This window comes from Salvelinus namaycush, chromosome 17 (assembly GCF_016432855.1).
Source record: "Salvelinus namaycush isolate Seneca chromosome 17, SaNama_1.0, whole genome shotgun sequence".
NCBI lineage: Eukaryota > Metazoa > Chordata > Actinopteri > Salmoniformes > Salmonidae > Salvelinus > Salvelinus namaycush.
In genome coordinates, this window is record NC_052323.1 from 20,627,445 (window position 1) to 20,644,268 (window position 16,824).

At 44.0% G+C, this 16,824-nt stretch overlaps 1 protein-coding gene across 1 annotated transcript in view; it reads left to right on the forward strand.

Annotated features, from left to right (window-relative positions):
* Positions 1-15,748, forward strand: part of LOC120062417 (LON peptidase N-terminal domain and RING finger protein 1-like) — a 25,097-nt gene extending 9,349 nt beyond the window's left edge. The window contains exons 2-11 of the mRNA XM_039012383.1: positions 1,100-1,218; positions 6,543-6,665; positions 7,303-7,627; positions 7,724-7,799; positions 7,903-8,017; positions 11,692-11,813; positions 12,896-13,054; positions 13,367-13,529; positions 13,956-14,105; positions 14,381-15,748. Of these exons, the coding sequence (XP_038868311.1) occupies positions 1,100-1,218; positions 6,543-6,665; positions 7,303-7,627; positions 7,724-7,799; positions 7,903-8,017; positions 11,692-11,813; positions 12,896-13,054; positions 13,367-13,529; positions 13,956-14,105; positions 14,381-14,530 (1,502 nt within the window). The 3' untranslated portion in view covers positions 14,531-15,748. The remainder of the gene's footprint in view (positions 1-1,099; positions 1,219-6,542; positions 6,666-7,302; positions 7,628-7,723; positions 7,800-7,902; positions 8,018-11,691; positions 11,814-12,895; positions 13,055-13,366; positions 13,530-13,955; positions 14,106-14,380) is intronic.
* Positions 15,749-16,824: the final 1,076 nt, after the last annotated feature.

Sequence of the window (16,824 nt, forward strand, 5' to 3'; positions counted from 1 at the left end):
GCTGAGGATGATGTTAAAGAGTTTTAGTATAACCAATTGGAATTTGTGGTCTGTATATTTCATATAGGATACCATCAACACAGCAGGCCTTTTTGGATTAGAGTTTGTATTTTGTACTGTAGTTCATTCAATGTAATTGGAGAATCTTGTGGGTTCTGGTAGTCTTTAATAGTTTTCTCTTTCTCCCCCCCCGACCCACACAGCCAGCCTTGTGTAACACTGTAATCTGTTGTAAATGGGGTACACTTAGTCTGTCTGTGTTATAAGCATTGTAGTGTTATTGACTCTTCGTTACTGTTCCTCTTTGCTATGGATGGTCCGTAATGCTAGTAGTTCTCACACATAGTTCCACTCCCCCAGAGAAGCACAGCAGTGTTTAGGGAAGTGACCTGGGTTACTTCTGAGTTGTTGAGCTGAGGAGTGTAAGGTGATATTCAGTTTCCTTGACTTGTATTTTTGCCACTGCTGATTTTCTTTCTGTTTGAGTCGTGACTGTCATGACAGCCTTACCCAGTAGCTGATTTGTTTCTGGGTGCTAATATTAGATTTGAGGTGACGTCTAACAACATACAATAAACATGCAGAGGTAATTGTGTTTGTGTGTGGGAGTTATCTTTCATAATGAATGCCTAACCTCGTACTAATGATCTGTCATTACACAGAGAATGAAACAACTTCCTACAAGAGAAAGTCTGTGATTCTGCCTGGATGTTTCTCCTCTACCCACCAGTAGTTTGCTAACTGCTTTTCTGACTGTGTTGTCATACTGAGGGTGTCAGTGCACCAAACACGTTGCATAAATAACAGTTTTTATGCACCACACAGGACTATGCATAACAGGTTGGGTTTTACTCCATTGTTTTGATACACACATTATATTAATACTCTGCAGGCTTTGCTGTAAAGCTAGCAGGTAGCATGCTACACCCAAAGAACCCTGGTATTGGGGGAGGAGGGAAGGTGAGGGTGTGAGGTCAGATGATTGTGCAACTTGTAGCTCATATTGTAACTTCAGGTTTTTGGGAGATTGTCTAATATTCCTGATGCACTGCAGGTGCACTGATAATGATCGCTGTTAATTATATGCTCCCTCCCCCAGCCCCTGGTGATGTGAGTCTGAAGGTGTGGAGAGCGGAGGCCAGTATGGAACTGAGACTGTACTCTGATGCCCTGAGGGACCTTGAAGACCTTTGCTGCGTTCGCCCCAAGTGGACAGAGGTAAGAAACACGCCCCAACCAACTGGAGAGAGAGGGGGAGACCTCACCACCCCCACACCCCCCTTTTAAAAAACAAATATCCCCTGTGCTGCATTCTTACCTTGCCCTCTAACACACGATACAAACAACATCACACATCACAATAACCAAAACCTCACCACTTCTACAACCGTATATCCTACCCATCTTCCCCAGCTACAGACGGCCTCCTCGACACACAGTATCTCCTGAAATATCTCCACACTTTATCATTTCATGACAACTCAAATTCCATCTGAAGGTACGCAGAGACCATGCCAATAGAAAAGGGTCTGTTATCCCCCACCTTTGACCCTGTTCCTCCTTGTTAGCCAAATAGCCAACTTGGCTGAGAAAACAGAAAATTCAACACACATTTGGCCTTTTCCTTATTTGAATACCTGTACCCCATTATAAACATCCCAACAGTAAACTCCACCCCAACCTCTCACACAGACATTCCAACATGCTTTACCTCCCACCCCCTCAAACTCCCGCAAGCTCGGAGTGTTAAAGTCTAATAAGTCCTCAATACCCCCTTGCCAGTCCCCAGTCTCTGCCGTCACCTGCATTGGCGGAAACATTGGTCGCACTTCCCCCTTTGGCCGCTCAAAAACCCCTCTTACCGACTCAGAAAGTGTCTCCTGGACCTCCTCCAGGAATCTCTCCAGCAGCCTAAGAGATGTTAGTCCTGTTTGTTGTGCCAGGACTTCCATGGTTTTCCACCCCTCCTCCCCACGTAGCCGCCGGTCGCCCAGCCTTAGTAAACATGCTGCCATCAGTCGCTTCTGCAGGGTGGCTGACTGAAACGATCTCAAAGGGATGGCTGAGTTGTGGAAGATAGGCTCCTCCCACAGCCCAGGCTCCACTTCCCCTTCTCATGTGGGCCTTAGCAGCTGCCAGCCCTCAGCACTGCAGAGTAAAAATCAGAGAGACCTGCTGTACTCAGCCTCTCCAGCTTCATGAGGAACAGCTGCCGGTCCAACCCTAATCCACCAGCTCACCTCAGCAGCACGCATGTTGGTTCCCTCCAGCCGACATCAGTATGGTACTGCAGTCTCTGCGCCGCCTTTAGTCGGAATGCAGCCACCCTGCTCTCCAGTTCCACCAGGCCCTGTCCTCTTTCGTGGACAGACATGTACAACACTGCTGCCCTCAGCCAGTGATGGCACGACCAGAAAAAATCCACCAGCTTGGGGTGCAGATCTGTGAGCAGACCAGCAGGGGGTTGACAACAACCAGTTTATGCCACAAGGAAGATGCCACCAGGTTGTTAATTATCAGCACCCTTCCTCTATATGACACTTGGGACAGGAGCCACCACCTGGCCAGTCTTGACACCACTACCTGTGACAGCCCCTCCCAGTTCTTCCTGACCCACCTCTCCAAGCCCAGGTACACCCCCAACATTTGGGGGTGTACCTGGGTGTACCAGCACTTCACAACTCCATTGTAAACCCCATAGAAGCAGTGGGGGAGCCCTATCCCTCCATGCCCCACATAACAGAGCGTTCTCTTGCCCCAGTTCACCTTAGTTGACGAAGCTCCCTCGTACCCCTTCAGACTCGTCTCTAGTGCCTGCATATCCTGCCCATCCCTGACCGTCACAGAAACATCATCTGTATTTGCAGACACTGCAATGCCTGTCAACACACCCATGCCTGTCAACACACCCATACCTGTCTTGCACACTCCCTGCAGTCTCCTGCGTAGGAAGCTCAGAAAAGGCTCACTGGCTTGTGTATATAACTGCCCCGAAAGAGGGCATCCTTGTCTAATGCCCCGTCTCACCCAGACTGGCCTACTGAGCCCCCCTCCCTCCTTGACCATACATGACGACCCAGCATACAACATCTTCACACAAGCCAAAAACCTTTCCTCAAACCCAAACACAGACATCACATTGAACACATACTCATGGCCCACTCTATCAAAAGCTTTCTTTAGAGAGACCAGTCCAAAGTTCACATTAGAAACTCTTGACAACGCCAATGTCCCTGATTAATAAGAACAAGTTGTCCGTGATTGAGCGTCCCGGTACACAATATGTCTGGTCCTTGTGTACTATAGAGTCCAGATGGGACTTCAGTCTGTTAGCGAGGACCTTGGCAACTATATTGAAGTTCGCACAGAGCAATGCCACAGGCCTACAGTTCTTAACCTGTCTTGCACCGGGGTTCCGCTAGCGGAACTCCTCCCACATTCCACTGAAAAGGCAGAGCGCGAAATTCAAAAAATATTTTTGAGAAATATTTAACTTTCACACATTAACAAGTCCAATACAGCAAATGAAAGATACACATCTTGTGAATCCAGTCAACATGTCCGATTTTTAAAATGTTTTACAGCGAAAACACCACATATATTTATGTTAGCTCACCACCAAATACAAAAAAGGACAGACATTTTTCACAGCACAGGTAGCATGCACAAAGCCAACCTAACTAACCAAGAACCAACCAAACTAACCAAGAAACAACTTCATCAGATGACAGTCTTATAACATGTTATACAATAAATCTATGTTTTGTTCGAAAAATGTGCATATTTGAGGTATAAATCAGTTTTACATTGCAGCTACCATCACAGCTACCGTCAGAAATAGCACCGAAGCAGCCAGAGTAATTAGACACCAACGTCAAATACCTAAATACTCATCATAAAACATTTCTGAAAAATCGATGGTGTACAGCAAATGAAAGACAAACATCTTGTGAATCCAGCCAATATTTCCGATTTTTTTAAGTGTTTTACAGCGAAAACACAATATAGCATTATATTAGCTTACTACAATAGCCTACACACTACCGCATTCATTCATCAAGGCACGTTAGCGATAGCAATAGGCACGTTAGCGATAGCGAATAAACCAGCAAAATATATTAATTTTCACTAACCTTCATAAACCTTCATCAGATGACAGTCCTATAACATCAGGTTATACATACACTTATGTTTTGTTCGAAAATGTGCATATTTAGAGCTGAAATCAGTGGTTATACATTGTGCTAACGTAGCATCTTTTTCCCAGAATGTGCGGATATTTTTATGACACTCAACTATTCTGACCAAATAACTATTCATAAACGTTACTAGAAAATACATGTTGTATAGGAAATGATAGATACACTAGTTCTTAATGCAATCGCCGTGTTAGAATTCTAAAAATAACTGCATTACGATATGCAGTTTACGTTATGGCGAGAGCGTGCCCAAAATCTGGCCGCAAACTACTATTTCACATGTTCGACAGATATATGAAATAGCATCATAAAATGGGTCCTACTTTTGATGATCTTCCATCAGAATGTTGTACAAGGGGTCCTTTGTCCAGAACAATCGTTGTTTGGTTTTAGAATGTCCTCTTCTCCAGTCAATTAGCACGGAAAGCTAGCAAAGTAGCGCGAAGCTCTCCTTCCTGAACAAAGGCACACAACGCAACACGCCTAACGTCCCGAATAAATTTCAATAATCTAATAAAACTATATTGAAAAAACATACTTTACGATGATATTGTCACATTTATCAAAGCCGGAGATATTAGTCGTCTATAACGACAGCTTTTCAGAAGGCAATACCAGGTCCCTTCTCGCGCGCTCCAGAAAACAGGAAACTGGTGACACGTCATGCCAAGAGCTTTCATTCGACCCCAGATCAAGTTATACACTCCATTTCTTCTCTCACTGCCTGTCGACATCTAGTGGAAGACGTATGAAGTGCATTGTTACGTTCCCCAGTTTCTGTGTTGTATTTGAGTGTGTGTGTTTCAGGAGATGGCTTCCTGGAAGCCTCCCCAACCAGCTGATTGGTCGACTCAATGGCTAATGGATGATTAGAGAGCTGACCCCGCCCCCTCGTCAAGATGCAGCTGTATCCAATTAGACTCCTGAAGCTATATAAAAGCCAGTGTTCTATTCAGGAGGAGAGAAGATTGAATATTTTGGAGAGATTAGAGAGAGAGAGATTTTTTCTGGAGAATTTGATTGTGATAAAGTGTTGGTTGTTTCTCAAAGAGATTTGGTATGTACTATGTAAGTTGTTGCTGAGGGAGCTGATTGGTTATGTCTGTTATGTGTTATAGGACGCACTGTTTTGATTATTGAAATTGTTTGTTGTTCTGTTTCATTTGTTCCCAGGGGGGAAGGAGAAGGCACTTTGGGAGTGCTTAGGCAAGAGGCCCGCGGGCATACATATACCCGTAGTATATTCAATGTCTAGGCACACTAGGTAAGACCTGGGCGGACCACCCCCTGTATTTTGGTTAGGGCACCAGGTGGTGCTAAGATAGGTAAGTAGTAGGTAGGCAGGTTAGATAGGAGAGGGGGAAGCTTTGATATTTACTTTCTTTGCTTTGGTTCCGTCCAGCCCCTTTTCCCCATATTACCGTTTAAGGAAATAAATCCTAGTAAACGGTAAATTCAGACTTTTGTCATCCTTACTCGCACCTACAGTCCCATACCTATTTCACTTCACGGGGAGTGAGTTGTAGCAGGGTGTTGCGTTCCCTCTTCTCAGAGGCGTGCGTAACATGCATGTATACTAATAAATATCAAGGACATTTATAGGCAGGCCTTAGAACAGAGCATCGATTTCAGATTTTCCACTTCCTGTCAGGAAGTTTGCTGCAAAATGAGTTACTCACAGATATAATTCAAACGGTTTTAGAAACTAGAGAGTGTTTTCTATCCAATAGTAATAATAATATGCATATTGTACGAGCAAGAATTGAGTACGAGGCCGTTTAAATTGGGCACGATTTTCCCCCAAAGTGAAAACAGTGCCCTCTGTCCTCAACAGGTTAAGTTCACACAAGTCCCCTTTTTTGGGCAGGAGAGTCAGAGCCGCCCGATGGCAGCTCATCGGCAACTCTCCTACCCCCACGCACTCACGCAACACGCAAAAGAAGTCCAGTCCACTTATTCCCCAGGATTTTTTATAAAACTCTACTGGGAGTGCATCGACCCCCGGTACATAGCCGGGGGACATCTAGGTTATGCCTTTGCCAGTTCATGGGACAACAGGGGAATGTCCATTTCATCCCTCTGTGCCAGAGAGAGCTTAGGGAGTTCTGCAAACAAAACTTGAGCACACAGAGGATCACACAGTTCCTCTCTCTCTACCTCTCTCTCCCCCATTCCTCTACCTCTACCTCTCTCTACCTCTCTCTCTCTCCCATTCCTCTCTCCCATTTTCCATTCCATTCCACCCTATATCTCTCTATCTCTCGCTCTCCTTCTCTCTCTACCTCTATCTATCGATCTAGCTCTATCTCTCATCCATTATTCTCTCTTGTCTGTTCTCTCCAGGGTTTCTTTCGTAAAGGTAATGTGTTACTGGAGATGGGTCGTCAGTCTGAAGCCCTGATCCAGTTTCACCGCTGTCTCAAACTACAGGCCGACTTCACTCCTGCCAAGAGCCAGATTAAAAAGGTCAGTAGCCATAGCCAACACTGACTGGCTCATTTACTGACTGGCTCATTTACTGACTGGCTCATTTACTGACTGTTTACTACAGACTGGCTCATTTACTGACTTGCTCATTTACTGACTGTTTACCACTGACGCTCATTTACTGACTGTTTACCACTGACTGGCTCATTTACTGACTGTTTACCACAGACTGGCTCATTTACTGACTGTTTACCAATCACCGGTTCTGTTACTTACTGACTGTTTTTTCCCCACTGTCTGCCTGACTGTGCTTCACTGGCTCATTCAATCTCACTAGCTGAGTGTGTCATTGACTGCCTGGCTGAATGACTGTATGGGGTCAGGTTCTAGGAATGGGTGGTATTTGCTGCTTCTAGGACTTTTTTAAAGAATGGAATGCCTTTGAACAATGTTAGACAACCTAAACACGTACTGTATACTAAGTACAGCAGGGGTGGGCAATCATTTCAGCTCCAGGGCCACTTTGGGATTTCAAAATTCAGCGGAGGGCAGCACATTTTGTCCCAGACTGATTTGTTTGTCAAAAGCAATTTGTGGGCCAGAAAAAGGCCAGTTAATTGAAAATGTAAAGGTTCATTATAATGGATGGATTTATTGATCGATTTCCCCTGGTCAGATCCTGGAGGCGGAAGGCATGTCAGTTCCAGAGGAGGTGCCCCAGATCCTCCAGGTGGTCTCGGAGTACCTCAGAGACCCCTGCCCCCCCATCACAAGCCTCTTCCCCGCTGGACCCACACAAAGCCACACACACAGCCACGCCGAAAGCCTCCGATTCCCTCAGGAGGAGGGGGACAGGAGAGGAGACTCTGAGAACGGGTCAAAGGTGAAACATGGGACCAGTACTGAGTGCTGTCTCAGTCTCTGTCAGGCCGTGTCCTTCCTCCCTACAGCCGAGGATGATGAGGAGATGATGATGAGGAAGGAGGAGAGGCAGAGCAGGGGTACATAGAACACACACACACACACACACACACACACTGGAAGAGAGAATAGACACATGTTGATGGTTGATAATGGTTCTATGTTGTCTCCCTCAGGAGGCTGCAGTCTGGAAAGAAGAGACTCTCTGAGTGTCCTCACTGTGTCTGACTTTGAATGTCCCCTCTGTATCAGGTTAGTAGTTTCCATAGATGGTACATCCTGTGGAGTCTTGTGGTACTGTGTTATTGTTGAGAAACGTGTGATGTACTCTGATTTTAGTGCTGTACCTCTACAGGTTGTTCTATGAGCCAGTGACCACTCCCTGTGGACACACCTTCTGTAGGACCTGCCTCGAGAGAAGCCTAGACCACAACCTCCGCTGCCCCCTCTGCAAACAGCCACTACAGGAGGTAACTACGGCCTACGTAACTACGGTGTCACGCCCTGACCATAGAGAGCCTTTTTATTCTCTATTTTGGTTAGGTCGTGGTGTGACATGGGTGGGTAATCTAGGTTGTTTTATTTCTATGTTGGCCTGGTATGGTTCCCAATCAGAGGCAGCTGTTTAGCGTTTTCTCTGATTGGGGATCATATTTAGGCAGCCATTTCCCCACTGTTTTTTTGTGGAATCTTGTTTTTGTTGTTGCCTGTGAACACTCCAGAACGTCACGTTTCGGTTATTCTTTATTGTTTTTGTGCGTTTCATTTAATAAATATGTGGAGCCCAGATCACGCTGCGCTTTGGTCCGAGTATGCTTCCAACGACGATCGTGACATACGGCCTACGTAAGTGTTGTCTAGGTAGCAGTGGTATATGTAACTAGTGTCTACATAAGTAGTCTACTTAACTACTGTGCCTTGCAAAATTATTCACATTTCATTGTGTTACAAAAGTATTCACATTTTATTGTGTTAAAGTGGGATTAGAATGGATTTAATTGTTTTTTTTGTCAACAATCTACACAAAATAATGTGGAAGTTTTTTTGTTTTTGATAAATAAAAAAAGAATAACTAAAATATAGTTCTTGCATACTGTAAGTATTCCGCCCCTTTTAATCCTTTTAATTCTGTATTTGGTTAGGTCAGGGTGTGACTAGGGTGGGCAATCTATATTTTCTATTTCTTTGTTGGCCGGGTATGGTTCCCAATCAGAGGCAGCTGTCTATCGTTGTCTCTGATTGGGGATCATACTTAGGCAGCTTTTTTACACCTGTAGTGTGTGGGAACTTGTTTTTGGTACTGTGCTGTTTAGCTGTACTAGACATTACGTTTTGTATTTGTTGTTTTTTCGGTGTTCATTGAAAATTAAAATGTACGCCTACCACGCTGCACCTTGGTCCAATCCTTCCATCGACGAACGTAACACACTGAGTAACTGCCTCCTTATTTTCAAGCATGGTGGTGGCTGCATCATGATATGGATATGCTTGACATCGGCAAATATTTGGGAGTTTTTCAGGATAAAAAGGATGGATGGAGCTAAGCACAGGCAAAATCCTAGAGGAAAACCTGCTTCAGTCTGCTTTACACCAGAGACTGGGAGAGGAATTCACCTTTCAGCAGGACAATGACCTAAAACACAAGGCCAAATCTACACTGGAGTTGCTTACCAAGAAGACAGTGATTGTTCCTGAGTGGCCAAGTTACAGTTTTGACTTAAATCTGCTTGAAAATCTATGGCAGACTATTGCTGTCAAGCTATTGCTGTCTAGCCATGATCTCAAACATCTTGACACAGCTTGAAGAATTTTGGAAAGAATCATGCTTAAATATTGCACAATTCAGGTGTGCAAAGCTCTTATAGAATTAACCAAGAAGACTCACAGCTGTAATTGATGCAAAGGTGTTTCTAACATGTATTGACTCAGGGAGCTGAATACAATATTTGAGTTATTTCAGTTCTATTAATCTTTTGAAAACATATTGTTCTTCCACTTTGACATTACAGAGTATTTTGTGTAGATTGTTGACAAAAAATTACAATGAAATCAATTCATGGGGTCTGAATCATTTTGCAAGGCACTCTTGTGATGTGACTATCTGTCACGATCGTCTTCGGGTGAAAGAGAGGACCAAGGCGCAGCGTGATATAAATACATCTTCTATTTATTTGAAGATGAAACGAACACTAATACAAACTAGACAAAACAACAAACGTGAAGCTAACAAACGAAAGTGCAGACACAAGCTACCTAATGCCTATGGCTGCCTTAAATATGGCTCCCAATCAGAGACAACGATAGACAGCTGTCTCTGATTGAGAACCAATCCAGGCAACCATAGACTTACATAAACACCTACACTGAACACAACCCCATGAACTCTACAAAACCCCCTAGACAATACAAACACCCTAGACTAGACAAAAACACAAACATCCCCCATGTCATACCCTGACCTAACTAAAATAATAAAGAAAACAAAGATAACTAAGGCCAGGGCGTGACACTATCCTTAATGTGATGACTGCTATTTATCGAATAATTAGCTACTATGTTTAATTATTACTCAATTAAATTCATCATGTAACATTTAACTTATTAGGAGTTTTGGGCACCACGGGAAAAGTTGTTTACCGAGTTCCTATCTCCTGACTTAAACTCTAAAGATTCATAAATATCTCTTACATCAATAACAGTTCATTATTACCTCATCAGTCTCATTCTGAACGTCGCATAATTATTGGATATCTGCACGAACCCTAACCTAAGTGATGAATCAGCTTTACACAAATTGGCTTAATTATTTATTTACTAACTAACTAAATCATCACACAGAATACGTAAACACACACAGTATAGGTTATTGATTACATACATAATACAATGACAACAGGTCCGTAGTGGACTAGTGAGGGGTAGGTAAGGAGAGGGACAACAGAGTCAACTTATCGTACATATATTTGGAAGCTACGCTCACGGGAATATGAATACTTTGCACATGAACGACCGCTCATTCGGAAAAGAAATGCAATGTTTATATTTACGCATAAATGTCTTTGTCGTCTCTCTGTTGAACTCGATGGTTCTATGGGAAGTGGTTGGATGTAAGTCTCTGGTTGTCCACCAGAGGTCACAATGTCCTTCTTAGTTGTAGGCTTCTTCTGTCTTGGAGTTTATGTTAGAATAGATACCTCAGGTGTACCACGTGGTGGTGAGAGGGATCTGTCTTCCCTCTTTGGTCAAATGTCATAGATTTCTTTACATGCACAGCTGCAGACTGTGAATGTTTGCTCTAGTCTTTACCTTCACCCGTTGAGAGTTTCAGAGGGTCTTACCATTTTCAGCTGTGTAGCCACCGCTCCATGCTGTCTGGTCTTGTAGTTTTAACTATTTCAACGTGTGGGCCACAGCCTCATGTTCTCTGGTCTAATGTAAATTTCGCTAGCGAGTCCTTTTAAGCACTCTGGTCTTGGCGGGCGTTCTGCCATGTTGACATGAACTCTGAGCTCACTTGGGCGTGGCTACTGACTGAGTACAAGTTTACATGAAACACAATTCTCATTAAGAAGGCTAAAATCACATTTCTATCTTTTCAAAAATAGTTTCATATTTAATCATAATTTTTTACAACATTTAGATGTACATCTGATATACAGTGTGAAAGCTCTTAAATTTCCGGTATAACGTCTTTCTGATAATTTTAATGACATCACAAAATAGACATTCATTTTCCATATTCCATCTCTCATCATCCCCAACATTCGGATGTTGAAATATATTGTCCCAGTGTCCATTGTTTGTTGTAGTTTTGGGCGGCAAACTCTTCATAAGACACAAAGACATTCCAATCCCCCCCATCGCTCTGTGTGAGAGAGAGCTCTGTAGAGCTGATCCACTGTACCCGGATCTTTGGCTCCTCAGAGGAGAGTCATGATGATTGTATGTTCTACATAACTAGGGTCTTCATCTATGTACATAGTCTATGGGCTCAATCAGGAACACATTATATATAATTACGATGGAAGGTCTGCTTTGTACTGTTTTATGTTTATAACCCAAGGGGGATCACTTTAACTGGGGTAAATGTATTTGATACTTTTCTTCTCATTTAATGCTGAATCACTTTTTGTTTCCTGTGTAGTACTTTAAGAGCAGGAAGTACAACCCCACAGTGCTGCTGCAGGAGATCATGTCCCGCCTCTTCCCCCTGCAGCTGGCTGAGAGGAAGCAGGTCCACGAGACTGAGATGGCCGAACTCTCCAAGTGAGTCCTGTCGCTGACGCACTGTAACCAAGGGTAAACGGGGGTCGTTGTCGAACCCTCCCGGTTTGTTCTAGAGTCTCACTGAACTTTAGCCTGGCACTCAAACTGATTTCTCTACGTTTCCCCTTTGTGGGTGCAGCGTTCAGTCTGGTTTAACCAGTCTACCGAAAGTGGCCCTTACCTGTAAAACGAGCTTTGGAACTATTTCTTAATGCCTGAAAGAAATGAGAGACTGAAACGTGAAAATGTTGATGAACTATCATATGATCGCCAGAATGAGTTGGCAACCTTAATGGTAACCGTGGCAACAGGCATCAGGCTCCTCATACAGGAAAGAGTAAAAGACGGTATGACCATGAGATCATTGGCAAGTCACCGCACACAGCAACAACACCAGCTGCTGGAGAACAGCGACACAGAAAAGAGACATGGACTTTAGTATTTTCAAAATACACACCTTCTTAACCCTACTGTTACCCTGATATATTTCTCTCTCTCAATTCAATTTCAATTTAAGAGCTTTATTGGCATGGGAAACATATGCTAACATTGCCAAAGCAAGTGAAGTAGATAATAAACAAAAGTGAAATAAACAATAAATCTCTCTCTCGCTCTCTCTATATCCTCTCTGTCTCTCTCTCTGCATCCTCTCTGTCTCTCTCTGTCTCTCGCTCTCTCTGCATCCTCTCTGTCTCTCTCTGTCTCTCGCTCTCTCTGCATCCTCTCTGTCTCTCTCTGTCTCTCGCTCTCTCTGCATCCTCTCTGTCTCTCTCTCTGTCTCTCGCTCTCTCTGCATCCTCTCTGTCTCTCTCCATCCTCTCTGTCTCTCGCTCTCTCTGCATCCTCTCTGTCTCTCTCTGTCTCTCGCTCTCTCTGCATCCTCTCTGTCTATCTCTGTCTCTCGCTCTCTCTGCATCCTCTCTGTCTCTCTCTCTGTCTCTCGCTCTGCATCCTCTCTGTCTATCTCTGTCTCTCGCTCTCTCTGCATCCTCTCTGTCTCTCTCTCTGTCTCTCGCTCTCTCTGCATTCTGTCGCTTTGCATCCTCTCTGTTTCTCTCTGTCCATCTCCCTCCATCCAACAGTCTAACTAAGGACATCCCTATATTTGTGTGTGCGGTGGCGTACCCGGGCGTGTCCTGTCCTCTCCACATCTTCGAGCCTCGTTACCGCCTCATGATGAGACGATGCATGGAGACGGGCACCAGGAAGTTTGGCATGTGCAGCTACGAACATGGAAAAGGGTGGGTGGTGGATGTATACAATCTGAAAATACTGGTATGAAAATTAACTGTGTGTCTGACTGCGTGTGACCCTGTGTGTGTCTGACTGCGTGTGACCCTGTGTGTGTCTGACTGCGTGTGTGTCTGACTGCGTGTGTGTCTGACTGCGTGTGTGTCTGACTGCGTGTGTGTCTGACTGTGTGTGACCCTGTGTGTGTCTGACTGTGTGTGACTCTGTGTGTGTGTGTGTGTGTGACTCTGTGTGTGTGTGTCTGACTCTGTGTGTGTCTGACTCTGTGTGTGTCTGACTCTCTGTGTGTGTGTGTCCTCCAGATTTGCAGACTACGGCTGTATGCTGGAGATCCATAGCCTAGAGGTGTTGCCTGACGGTCGCTCCTATGTGGACTGTGTGGGTGGAAGTCGCTTCAGGGTCCTAAAGAGAGGACAGAGAGATGGATACCACACTGCTGATATAGAATACATGGAGGACCACAAGGTAAGTTACCACAGGTTGTTCTAACCTGGCCCTGGATGACCCCTGTGAAGGCAGAGTTTTGGTTCAACTTACCACTCCTGAGGAAGGTTACAAATGCTATTTTATTAGCTAGTTCTTCAGTGAGTGTTCCACTGGTACTTTGCCTGTTTCCAAGCAACAGTTTGTCAAGGCAATGTTCAGCGCCCTAGTGGGTATATCTCAGGAGGGCATGGGAGGGAGGGATCGTGGGGGAGGGAGAGAGGGAATATTAGACTAGATATTAGACAATAAGTGAGTTCTGGTCTGGAAGGGGTAGGTGATAGGCAGGTCCATGTGTGAGAGAGATGAATCTAATGAAGACTAAAGAGTTTGTTTCTTTATTTAAAGGCGTGAACAGAATCATTTGTACTGTGTGTATTTTTCATAGAGAATCTCCTATGTTCCTAGGCTGAGGGGTCAGAGTTGGAGCTGTTGCAGAGCCTCCATGACAGTGTGTATGAGCAGGCCCAGGACTGGTACACACGCCTCAACACACGCCTCAGAGAACAGATCAGCAGACAGTATGGAACCATGCCTGACAAGGATGACAACATACAGGTACACACACACTTACAGACAGACCTTGCCTATCACCTACCACTCCCAGACCATCTAGTGTCTAACATCATCTCTCCCTGTCTCTCTCTCTCCCTGTTTCTCTCTCTCCCTTCTCTCCCTGTCTCTCTCTCTCCCTGTCTCTCTCTCTCCCTGTTTCTCTCTCTCCCTTCTCTCCCTGTTTCTCTCTCTCTCTCTCTCTCCCTTTTCTCCCTGTTGCTCTCTCTCCCTTCTCTCTGTCTCTCAATGTTCCTTCTCTCCCTGTCTCTCTCCCTCAGGCCTCCAATAACGGTCCAGCATGGTGTTGGTGGTTGTTGTCAGTTCTCCAGCTGGACCCTGCCTACCAGACCACTGTGCTGTCTCTGCCCTCCCTCAAAGATCGCCTGGGACACCTGCGCATCGTTCTGGAATACTTCTCCCAGAGCTAGAGAAGAGGAGTATGAAGGAGAGAGAGGGATACTTGGTTTCTGATGCCAATCCAGTACCCTACACAGAGGAGAATCTCTACAGACTGGATAATATGAACCATACACAATACAGAAATACACACAAACGCACATCCACTAATATATTACACACACACACACTAATATATTACACACATACACACAAGCAGAAAGAGTTTTATCACTTACATAAATACCATATTGAATTGCTGGTGAAAGAGAGGAGCTTTAAGTTTTGGGAGAAAAATAACTCAATATACTTACAAATTACTATATCATGTCTTGACTGTCCAGCTCGCTAATAATCACTTAAATTAAAGCTAGACAGTCAGGGAGTATCGTAAATTCCCAAAACGATGGATAGAGGACTTTCTCTTGCAAATTTTAACGGCGAGGAAATAATCAATATTCATTGCAGCCCTCCGTAACTCGTTGAAGACCAAATGCAGCCCCCAGGGCAAAATTAGTTTGACCCCCCTGCAGTAGAGGGTTGACCTCAACCTGTTCTGATTCATACCAAAGGATGTAAACCTGGTGTTAATGTCTGACAACCACTAGGTGTCCCTGTTCTCACTCCTGTTTCCCCTATCAGCCAAGCATAAAGAACACTGCCTTTCGCCATGGCAACTGACCTGCACTCATGATGTAACCAGCCATGTCATAATCAGATGATCTGATTAGTCTGACTCCTATGGCTCTAAAGTGCTTGATGAAATGCTATTAAAGGAGAGATGAGATGATAGCGGGATAGAGAAAGAGTGACACAGAGATCGCTCAGTCTTACAGAGCTGAAAACAACTTGATTTCCTGGATAATGCACAGTATGCTATTAAAGAGTTTGGGTTAATGTTATTGATAGTTCAAAATAATCATGTTGTCTTTTTGGGGGGGTTCTTTAAAACCTTGGCAAGCTCCCATATTGTGACAAACACAATGAGTAGCCATTTGGTATCTAACAATCGGCCACTAAATTAGGATCATAAATTCTTTATTTTATTACTAGCACTATAGTATAATTGCTATTGCCGCTACTATATATTTCCTGCAATGAAGCATCGTTACTAATATTGAATAGGATGTCATATTAGTGTGTTATTGCAATAATGATTTATTATGAAACATTGAAACATAAAAAGGCTCCGCCTGGGTGAAAATCGTAATATTTCGGAGTAATGTGAATTAAAAGCTGCTATTGGCTGACTTCTGTCTCTGTAGTGTTGATGAAGATGTATTTAACAGGCCACATCCCAAATTGGCACCTTATTCCCTTCATAGTGCACTACATTTGACCAGGGCCTCTATAGGACTCTGGTGAAAAGTAGTGCACTATATAGGGAATAGTTGGAATGCAGCCCAGGTTTTAAATAAGAGAGACGAGATGGAGGTGGAAAGAGGAACTTTACATACACCTTGGTCAAATGCATTTAAACTCAGTTTTTCACAATTCCTGACATTTAATCCAAGTAAAAATTCCCTGTTTTAGGTCAGTTAGGATCACCACTTTATTTTAAGAAAGTGAAATGTCAGAATAATAGTAGAGACTGATTTATTTCAGCTTTTATTTATTTAATCCCATTCCCAGTGGGTCAGAAATTTACATACCCTCAATTAATATTTGGTAGCATTGCCTTTAAATTGTTTAACTTGGGCCAAATGTTTCAGATAGCCTTCCACAAGCTTCCCAAAATAAGTTGGGTGAATTTTGACCCATTCCTCCTGACAGAGCTGGTGTAACTGAGTCAGGTTTTTAGGCCTCCTTGCTCGCACATGCTTTTTCAGTTCTGCCCACACATTTTCTATGGGATTGAGGTCAGGGCTTTGTGATGGCCACTCCAATACCTTGACTGTGTTGTCCTTAAGCCATTTTGCCACAACTTTGGAAGTATGCTTGGGGTCATTGTCCATTTGGAAGACCCATTTGCAACCAAGCAATATATCCACATAATTTTCTCTTTCTCATGATGCCATCTATTTTGTGAAGTGCACCAGTCCCTCCTGCAGCAAAGCACCCCCACAACATGATGCTGCCACCCCCATGCTTCACGGTTGGAATGGTGTTCTTCAGCTTGCAAGCATCCCCCTTTTTCCTCCAAACATAACGATGGTCATTATGGCCAAACAGTTGTATTTTTGTTTCACCAGACCAGAGGACATTTCTCCAAAAAGTACGATCTTTGTCCCCATGTGCAGTTGCAAACCGTAGTCTGGCTTTTTTATGCCGGTTTTGGAGCAGTGGCTTCTTCCTTACTGAGCGGCCTTTCAGGTTATGTCGATAT